The 10,529-nt window shown below is 43.7% G+C and overlaps 1 protein-coding gene across 1 annotated transcript in view; it reads left to right on the top strand.

Moving 5' to 3' along the window:
• The first annotated feature begins 222 nt into the window (after positions 1-222).
• The window catches only part of heg1 (heart development protein with EGF-like domains 1), a 12,140-nt gene continuing 1,833 nt past the window's right edge, over positions 223-10,529 (top strand). The window contains exons 1-14 of the mRNA XM_068573115.1: positions 223-658; positions 4,986-5,132; positions 5,475-6,372; positions 6,694-7,175; positions 7,514-7,627; positions 7,778-7,900; positions 8,030-8,133; positions 8,244-8,299; positions 8,745-8,905; positions 9,399-9,533; positions 9,712-9,754; positions 9,845-9,882; positions 10,036-10,123; positions 10,419-10,529. The exon at positions 10,419-10,529 is cut by the window's right edge and continues 67 nt beyond it. Coding sequence (XP_068429216.1) covers positions 376-658; positions 4,986-5,132; positions 5,475-6,372; positions 6,694-7,175; positions 7,514-7,627; positions 7,778-7,900; positions 8,030-8,133; positions 8,244-8,299; positions 8,745-8,905; positions 9,399-9,533; positions 9,712-9,754; positions 9,845-9,882; positions 10,036-10,123; positions 10,419-10,529 — 2,783 coding nt within the window. The 5' untranslated portion in view covers positions 223-375. The remainder of the gene's footprint in view (positions 659-4,985; positions 5,133-5,474; positions 6,373-6,693; positions 7,176-7,513; positions 7,628-7,777; positions 7,901-8,029; positions 8,134-8,243; positions 8,300-8,744; positions 8,906-9,398; positions 9,534-9,711; positions 9,755-9,844; positions 9,883-10,035; positions 10,124-10,418) is intronic.

Genomic DNA, 10,529 nt, shown 5'->3' with positions numbered 1-10,529 from the left:
TGCGTGCGTGCGCGTGCGTGCGTGCGTGCGTGCGTGTGTGTGTGTGCGTGTGTGTGTGTGTGTGCGTGTGTGTGTGTGTGTGTGTGTGTGCGTGTGTGTGTGTGTGTGTGTGTGTGTGTGTGTGTGTGTGCAAGAGGAGGAGGAGGAGCCCGGGCTCCTTTGCTGTGATAATAGGCTGCTGCCTCGGCTCTGTTATCTTCCGTTCCCCGCCGTCTGAGCAGCGGATCTCCTCCGGACCTGCTCCAGGATTTATTCAATTCTCGTGAAACTTCGCGACTAGCTGCAGCGCTCCTCCCATGGTGTCCCCCGGAGACTCCCCGGCCTGCACTCGACTTTACGGAAACTATCGGCGACCGTGTGGGGGTCTTGGAAATCATGGAAACGTGGTTCTTGAATCAGGTCCTCTGTGTGTCTCTGTCGGTCCTCCTGCTGGCTCTGCCGCGGCCCCTCGGGGCAGGTACCCCCACCATCAACAGCACGGATCCGGTCACAGCAGGATTGTCTTATTCGCCCGTCACAGATGAACTCGGTAACGGGGAGAGCAATGACACGTCAACCTCGCACTCCAGCGAAAGTTTATCCCCATCACAGATGAACATCCTGCTCACACACACTGCTGAAACACACACTACGACCGCTGCTGCTGCTGGACATGTCGGTAAGATCTCTCTCTCTCTCTCTCTCTCTCTCTCTCTCTCTCTCTCTCTCTCTCTCTCTCTCTCTCTCTCTCTCTCTCTCTCTCTCTGGCCTTTTACGACAAGTGCAACTGAACAACAAGTTACATTGGTTGATCATATCTTTCCCTTGCAAAGTCTCCAAATGTCTTCTTTTCACCTGAACCATATCACAGGAAGCTTAACTTGGAGCAGTGCTCACAATATAAATACCACAGCAAAGCTCATTAATGATAAACCATGTTGATGTCTCAATAATGTGTGTTGGATCGCTATAATTTGCAACTTCTTGTACATGAACTACATGCACATGAATGAAAAATGTGACTTTCATGTTGCTGTTTTGCCACACATTGCATGCCAGAATTAGTTAAGCTGATAACTGCTGACCTAGTGCCATGCAACAAGTGCTTTGCTCTTTGTGTCATTATAGAGCTGAAGCTAACAATTATTTTCATTCAACAATTTTTTTTTATCCTTTCTCCATTGATTGAGTCATGTGAGAAGTGTCCATTGAGAGTTTCAAAAGCTCTACGTTGACATATTTAAACATTGATTTATTGATAGACTAAGGAAAACAGAAAATCATTACAATGAAGACGCTGAACCCAGCGCATTATTTTGCATTTTTTGCTTTAAAAATACAGAGAGATCCACTGACAGATGCAAAAACATTTTCTGTTGCTGACCAATTCCTCAACTAATTGTTTAATTTGTACTTCAATATGAAAAGTGTTCTTAAGGCTCATACTGTGTGCTCACATGTGTGGAGTCCTCTATTATACCTTTTACTTTTACTTTACTTCCTTACTTCCACTTTAAACTGACAAACCTTTCTGAAGAACGAAGACTGACAGAAGACTTGGACCTTGGTCCGTAAAATGTGATTCACTAGTTTATCTCGACTCATTCACTTAATTTAATTTGATTAAAAACCAACACTCAGACCTTCTCATGTGTACCTTCTATCAGGATCCATCACATCTGATCATCGTCTACACATCTTTTGACACCTTTGATACTTTCCTGTGAGATCCTGAGGTGATGCGGTTGCCACAAAAAGAAAAAAAGACTTGACATTTTACCCCCCACTCATGCAGGTGTCGATAAGGTGTATGGACCGCTGTACGCATTGGTCAATAGCTTCAGCAGATTGCCTCTCAAAACAGGGAGGTAGTTAACAATTTAGAGATAACGCTGCAAAATACACATTAATGACTAATATGTACACCAGCCAGTAGGAAGAAAGTCTAATTTAATCCCAGAGGGTACACATTGAATATTAAAATGCATAATGCAACCACCAGCAAACATGAAACGAAAAAGGAAAACATCCCATATTGGCCTGTGCCTCATGAACAGAGAGCTTTTATACAGACACTTTATGAATGTGGGCGATCGACCCGCTCTGTGTAAAAGTCATACATTTATAGTTTTGCAGTTCAAATTTGCAAAACTACTTCTTTTTAACTTTATGATCATTTCAACGCAACTGCACTTTTCTTATGATTAACATACTATTACTATTATTGTACTGTATTATTACTACTATTACCAACTACTACTACTGCTAACACTACTAATGCTACAGTTTGCCAATAGGTCACATTCAAGTATACTATACACATATATATATATATATATATATATATATATATATATATATATATATATATATATATATATTTATATGTATATATAAATATATATATATATATATCCTACAAATAATAAACATGCAGCACAGTACATACAGCAGTTTAGTAATGAAAACTTCAAAACTTGTTGACGCTACATTATGTCTCACTCTGATGCTATATTTAGTATTATTATTATTATTATTATTTAATATATATTAAACTATAAAAACTGTGTCGATGAATGGGCTCCTATAGTCCAGGGAGACTTTGACATACTGTGTCAGGCTTCAGCATTTAAATCCAAAGTGGACCCAAATTATTCTGCATTTATAGACCATTACAATAAGACATACACAAACTTGACTCTTTTAAGATAAGATGTGGTTACAGGCTATACTTCCTGTAAGTGAACAGCGACGTTAGTGATGACTTAAGATGGCCCTTGTGAAGATTTAGCTTTTTTGTCCAGTGAGATTTTTGCTTGGTTTCAGTCACACTTGATGCATTCAGACTGGGAGACAATGTGAGGCTAAAATGCTCCTGCTGAAGAATGATACAGTGAAAACGATTCACTGTCCTCACACTGATAGCACCCAGATTCACAGGGGACAAATACAGCTCATATTTAGTCACTGAATATTACAAAAATCCACAGCAACAAATTATCTAGTTGATCTGCAGGCAATAAAACATAAACAACACAATCACAAACTCATTCCAGCATCCATCCTCATCCATATGACAACACGGCTGCATTTGCTTCAAACAAGATGCGAGCGACTGAGCTTCTGGTGTGAAAGAGATGACATTTCAAAAAAGAGATGTGTGAAGGCGAGACAACATTACAGCTCGTGTTATTAGTTGAGAGCCGAGAGATAAACAGCAGAGAATCTGGGAGTGTCCCTCACTTGTTGCCAACACCACGTTCCTGTCTGAGTTTTTTTTGCCTGGACTTTATCCAGAGAGAGAAAATGAAATAATGAGAGCGACACATGCAGAGGAAGTGAGAGAGAAAAATAGTCCAGTGGCTTCTCCTCACAGACTCCCAGTGGACGGGGCTGTTCTGCACTTGAACTCTCCTCTCCATTGGTTTCTGGATGGTGGCTACTGATGGCTATGTGTGTGTGTGTGTGTCTGTGTGTGCTTGCTGTCAGGATGCTGTCAAGTACCGCTGTCTCAGCCTGTGAGTGCTGTTGTTCCAGTCCTGGGCTGCTGGAGACGGGCCAGATAACAGGCTGTCAGACGGCACAGCATCAGCGATGGAAAGAGAAAAAAACAACAACCTCTCGAGCAGAAAAAATACCTTTTTCTCTCACATGTACTTGATTCTTTAGGACTTGTTTTTAAGCTCACTAGTTATGTATTTTAAAGCGGCACTCAATACTTTTACGTGGCGTGTATAGTGATGAATACCCGGATAATTATCATCCAACTCTGCATTTCCCATCAGCTCGATGATGCATTTTCGCGTCTCCCAGCTCATTATTTTGTTTTTATGGCCCGCAACCTCAATTAAGTCTCACCGCTTTCATGGCGTTTTTTTTTTCCAGCTCCAGCAGAAATAAAACTCTGCTACTCTACACAACTTGCTCTGCATCAAACAACTATGACACAAAGTTAGCTTGTGGACAGAATTGAGCAAGAGGATAACATGAGAGTAAATATTAGACTTATCAAAGTCCAATTTAATGCTAATGTAACCCGCGGACATTGGATGGCAACTGTATATAAACTTGTTCACCATCTCAACATGAAAAATTCATGTCAATGTTGTGATGACAGCTTTCTCCGCTTTAAAGTCTTAAGTCGGGACAAAAAAGTATTCAGTGTTTTGCAACCAACAATACAGTTTTATTTACACTTGACAGTGATCTTTAGACAGTTTTAAAAACAGTTTTGATGTTTATTTTCTTCTGATATTTCCCCTTCTGTGCTTGACTAATGTTTGGGTGCTTTTTTTATGATTTAACAACAAAAAAACACTCTCCTCTGACACTGAGCACGAAAACACGCACAGATCCACAGTGACAGTTTTCTGCCAGCCTTGTGCTCACTCAGCTTTAGGAAGGAAATGGCCAATTCCCAAGGGAGGCCGTCACCGCCATATTTAGTACCTCAAGCCTTTGTTCAAGCTTACGAGCCGGGTTGCCAATTGTTCTCCACCCAAAATTCATTGCCTCTGCAGCGGGCAATGTTTCTTCTCACAACATCTTCCCCTGTTCCGCAGTCTGTTCGGGCCAGACGCAGCCTGCTGAGCAGCCTCTGGTGGCCGCGGCAGAAAGTGAGCCACAATATGGAGAGTTATGAAAATGAAAGTACAGAAATAGCCAGAGCACGGATATTGTTTAGTAGTATTTTTTTTTGAAGAACTTAACATCAGCGTTAAGTTACCTGGTTCACATAACTTGTGGTACTTTGAAAACACATGAACAAATCCTCATGAAAAGTGTATATCCTACCATTGAAAATGTAAATTAATGGGTTGTTGTTTGGTGTATAAAACATTAGAAAATAGCCAAAAATGCCATTGCCCCACTTGATGTGTTCAACAAACTGTCCAGAGTCAAACATTTTCAATGTACAGTGATATAAAAAAGCATCACATCTGATTTACATTGGCATTAGTTTATCATTGATAATGTTTTTTCTTTCTTTCTTTTTCTGCCCACAGATACTGAACAGACACAAACCTTCACAGAAACCAGCAGCGAGTCACTAGAGGACTTTAGTCAGTCTACTGAACCACTCACCTCCACTGTTGTAGCCACGACTGAGAGCAGCAGCATCAGTAGTAGTAGTAGTAGTAGTAGTAGTAGTAGTAGTAGTAGTAGTAGTAGTAGTAGTAGTAGTAGTAGTAGTAGCATCAGCAGTAGCATGAGTATTAGCAGCAGCAGCAGCAGCAGCAGCATTAGTAGTATCAATAGTAGTAGTGGTAGCAGCAGCATCAGTAGTAGTAGTATCAGCAGCAGCAGCAGCAGCAGCAGTAGTATCAGTAGTAGTAGTAGTAGTAGTAGTAGTAGTAGTAGTAGTAGTAGTATCAGCAGCAGCAGCAGCAGTAGTAGTATCGGTAGTATCAGTAGTAGTAGTAGTAGTAGTAGTATCAGCAGTAGTAGTGGTAGCAGCAGCAACAGCAGCAGCTGGAAGGACACTACTAACACAGACCAGGTCTCAGACTCCTCCCTTGCTGGGTCCTGGGAGGCTAGTTCCTGGATGTCGACAGAGGAGGCCAGACTCCCACAGGACAGCGCAGACACCACCCTGCGACTAGGAGATGCCTCAGCCTTGACGTCCCACGCAGCCGTCCACACCGACAGCACCGACACTTCCACCACCATCAGTCGTGCCGGGGAGAGGACCCTGCTGTCCGTCACCTCCTCTTCCAGCAACAGCACCTCCTCTGCCTTTACAGGAGACTCCAACTCCCACCAGCCCCCCTCCACCTGGAGTATTTCTGCTCAGTCTACAGAGACTGAGGACTATACCCACAGCGCCTCGGCCGCCAGGACTGACAGTAGGGACACAACAGACCAACACATGACCAACTCCTTTAAGGAAATGTTTCCAGACACGGGCAGCACAGGGGGGTCCACAGGAACCCAAAGTTTGACCGGAAAACCTAATGCCACCCATCATCAATACACCTCAACATCAGAGGAGACCTCTGACTCAACACCACCTCTCAGAGGGACTGAACCCAGCACTGACCAATCTGAAGTGTCCTTTTCCTCCATGCCTACCGTCACGTCACCTACACAAGGCCCCACTAACATCTCAGGGACGGAGCAGGGGTCGGGCTCCAGTGTTACAACCTCCACTGAGTCCTCCACTGAGTCCTCCACCGAGTCCTCCACCGGAGCTCATAGATCCAGCACCCAGAACCAGGAGGGTACTGAGGGGGTTTCATCCCAGACCTTGGAGGACAGCGTGGGCGTGGGTCTGACCATGGCAACGCCTACGGTCAGCACCAGTACATCTGAAGTAGACGACTCGCTGACAAACACTCCGGTGCTGCTTACTGAGGTCTTCCTCACCAGCACACCTGTCACTGTTACTGAAAGGTACTTTTTTTTTTTTACCATAATTAAATAGAAAATAGGATAATGGTTCAAGGAAAGGATGTATTAGATTGGTGCACAAGCATGGCAGCACAGTGTAGAAATTATCATTATTGCTAAATAATATGTTATTATTAAGAAATATTCTTGTTTTAACAAGCAAATTCTGCTCTATAAGCTTCAAAGGAATGCGACACGTTTTTGGCTGAAACTACGGACACTAATGCCTTCTTGATGTCGTGATGTGTGAAGATGAAAACTCTTCCCTGTTATTGTCGGAAGTCTGTAAGACATTTGATGAAACATTTTTTTTCTCTCGGACAGATCACAGATAACAGAGGAAGCCACTGTCAAAGCCACTGCGTCCACCACCAACCCCACGCCACCCCCTCTTGTACCTGCAACCTCCCCCTCCATGTTTAGCAGCTCCGCTAGCAGCTCCACCTCAAGGTCACCTACCGAGGCCACCATCACCATCCCGCACACGACATCCTCCTTCACATCCTCCACCTTGGCCCTTCCGACCTCTGCGGCGCTGCCGACTCGAGGCGCGTCACCCAGCCAAACCCCGGAGGAGCCCTCGACTTGGATGGCTAACCCCACAAACGCCACCACTCTGCAGACAGAAACAATCACAGGCCCTCTGGGAATCGCCACGACTCATAGCCCGCACGTCACCACCACCTACACCCACAGCGCCCCACCCACGAGTACGGCGCCGCTGCAGACCACAAGGAAACAGACAGAGAGAGGAACGACAGAGCTGGTGGGCACGACACCACCCACCAAGGCACCAACACCCCCAAGTCAGTGTTTACACGCTTCCTTCATTTTCAGTGACACTCCTTGACATTTTCACAGGAACACATTGTTACTCTCTTTTATAAAAAATTTTTAAAAAAAGCATTACACTTTCAGATCACACGACATGAGATTAAAGGTTCAGATAATATTAAAGCAATTTGAAAGAAGCCCAGCTATTGAAAAGAATACATAAAAATAATAGCTAAATTAGCTCAGGTGTGAACATGTGCATTACAAACAATTCACATGATGAGATTGATTAAACCACTGTTTGTGCCAAACTATTTGTAGTTATCATAATTTTACATTAAAAATGCTTCATCGCCTCTCTGAACTCCAGGAAACCCCTGCGTGTCAAACCCTTGTATGAACGGAGGGATGTGTGTGAGCTACGAAGGGCATCAATTCACCTGCCACTGTCAGCAGGCGTGGACCGGACCGACCTGCAACCAGGGTGAGCGTCCCTCCTCCTACCTGACAGTGTGACAACAACATTGTTTTTTCATAGAGTGCCGAGGATTAAGATAAGTATTCAGGTATCAGTTGTCTTGTATAGGCTTGTACAGAAGTGTATTGTAATACCAGCATGTACTCGTGTGTCCAGATGTGGATGAGTGCGAGAGGGACCCCTGCCCCGTCGGGTCCAGGTGTGTCAACACACGAGGTTCCTTTAGCTGTGAATGTCCTCTCGGGTTCGACCTGGAGGATGGACGCACGTGCACCAGAGGTAAGACCCCTTGAATACGGAACCAAAAGAAAACAACAAGTCAATCACAGGTGACGGAAATATGCTCCAAGTTGTTCCCCCAAAGGCCCTCTCCTCTTGATTTACTGACGGTATATTTCCACTCCACAGTCAAGGCGTTTCTGGGAACTTTCAGTGTTAACAGACTGCCACATGACCCCGTTATCTTCAAGAGCGCCATCGTGCATGAGATCCAGAGAGAGATCATCCAGCTGGTGAGAGGCAGTCCACATCGCTGCATTGTCTCTGCTCATTTCTGAGAAATACTCAGGTGGGTTTATGTGTATTATGTCTCCCACACATTCTCTTCCTGTCTCCACCTCAGCTCAATGCTTCTTTGTCCGTCCTCCAAGGATACATCCGCTCGACACTGAGTAAGAAGTAAGTCCCTTTCATCACTAAACCGTTTCGGTTATTCTACTAAGTTGTTCATTCTGTACGCATGGCGTATATAGCACTTCTGGGCATCCTGGGAAAGGCATCCCTCCTCTGTTGCTCTACCGGAAGTGTCTTTCTCCTTTGCTTCCCCCGTTGAAGGGGCTGTTTTGGGGGGAGTTTTTCCTTTTCTGACGCGAGGGTCCTGGGACAGAGGATGTTGTATGTTGTACAGAGTGTAAAGCCACATTTTTGTGATTTTGTGCTGTACAAATGAATTGAACTGCTATTGTTCTATATTTATTGTTACATTATCAAAATCACAAAAGTACAAAGTGGTTATAATTCATAATTACCCCCACCGGCCATTTTTTTTAATTGATGCAACATGGACGATTTGTCAGTATATACCTCTGTACTGACCTCTGACTTCTGACTTCTTCCCCCACAGAGGGCAGGACGGCGTTCGCATCTCAGCTGTCAACATGTTTTCCATTACCACCGATGTGACGGGCGCAGAGGTCTACAACAGCATCCAGATGTCTCTCAGCAACTGCAGCTCCGCATTGGCCCACTGCCGCATGGTCCTGCACCACCAGCTCACTTACCACGGTAATACGGCATGAAAGCTGGTCATCATAGTCATACTTTTGCAAATTTTTGCCAAATTTAATACCATTTTTCCCTGGCCTACTTTAAATGGGATTGAGGGCAGGCTACCAAAAGCAGCTGTCAATATGTTTACAGACACTAGAGGCCACCATTTAGCCACAAACGGCCCCTACAGTTACATCATCACATAATTTAAAATCTTCAACATCCAGCTGCGATATTTCACAACTGCTGGAGAGAATCTTACAATAACAGCAAAGTACAAGTGTACAAACAATACCATACATAATAACAATAAAGTCACAATGAGCTCACACATGCAGGAGCCATTTAAGTATGATGGAAGCATAACTTTGGAGAAATAAAATCAGACTTTCTCGTGAGATGAAACCGAATAGCTCGTTGAGGCCAACAAGGTAGCTTCCGCCGTGTTTTATGATCATACCCCTGTGCCCCTGCAGTCATGACTGATTGTGTCCACACTGTGTTCCAGTGGAAAGTCTGTGTGTGGCCCAGAAGGTTCAGTGTGATACAGAACGCTCCACCTGCACCGACAACAGAGGCACAGCCGACTGCCAGTGTCTTCAGGGTTACTACAAACACAACCCTGATGACCAGTCCTGCTTAGGTGAGATACGTGTGTGCATGTCTACTTTCTGTGAAGGTATATGTGTTTTTTTTTAATGACTAAAGACAAACATTCAAGAATAAGTGCATATTATAAGATGGGAAAAATGTATTTAACGTGATTTAAATGGCGGCAACTTAAAATCTAGACTCCTTCTGAAGAAAACGTCTTGTTTCAGAATGTGGCGATGGCTACAAGCTGGAAAATAACACCTGTGTTCCGTAAGTTCAACTGGATTTAATTTTTCCCAAGAGAATTGATCCACTCATGCCAAGTGTTTTTACTCCCTATTCTCTGTTTCTACTTTTCAGGTGCATGTTTGGATTTGGAGGATTCAACTGTGGAAACTGTAAGTGGCCTCAAAGTCAGCCATTGAACAGGCATAAAACACAAAACATTTATCTTCAATACAGTTTACATTTTGTGAAATAAATACAAATGTGTTCTTTACGTTGTTTTTTAAAGTGTAGCATTTAATACGCTGTTATTTTTTACATTACAGTTTACAAGCTGATCGCAATCGTGGTGTCACCTGCAGGAGGCGCTCTGCTGCTCGTCCTCGTCATTGCTCTCATTGTCACTTGTTGCAAGTAAGACTGATGTTATTGTTCGTACAACACTTAGTAACTAAACTCTTGGTTTGCAGTGAAATGTACCTTCAAGTCTAAAACTGACGTTTCCTTGATACTAATGCAGCAATCGGCCTTGTCCTACAGTATTTATATGTTCATGAATACCAAACAAGCGATCCGAGACCATACAACAAGTGCAATTACCTTTTGGCCGAACGTTTAATAACTTGAAATGATCATCAGTCCATCTGAACTGAAAAATGCTGGTGACATTGGGCAGGTTTAACTTTGATATAAATGTTTGACCTCAAAGGAAAGACAAGAATGACATCAACAAGATCATCTTCAAGAGTGGAGACCTGCAGATGTCCCCGTACGCAGACTTCCCCAAAAATAACCGCATATCCACGGAGTGGGGCAGAGA

The sequence above is a fragment of the Clinocottus analis genome, unplaced genomic scaffold, assembly GCF_023055335.1.
Source record: "Clinocottus analis isolate CAN_PGR_092001 unplaced genomic scaffold, fCliAna1.0.p SCAF_12, whole genome shotgun sequence".
Classification (NCBI taxonomy): Eukaryota; Metazoa; Chordata; class Actinopteri; order Perciformes; family Cottidae; genus Clinocottus; species Clinocottus analis.
Note: the sequence above shows the minus strand (reverse complement) of the source record. Positions and strands in the feature narration are given on the sequence as shown.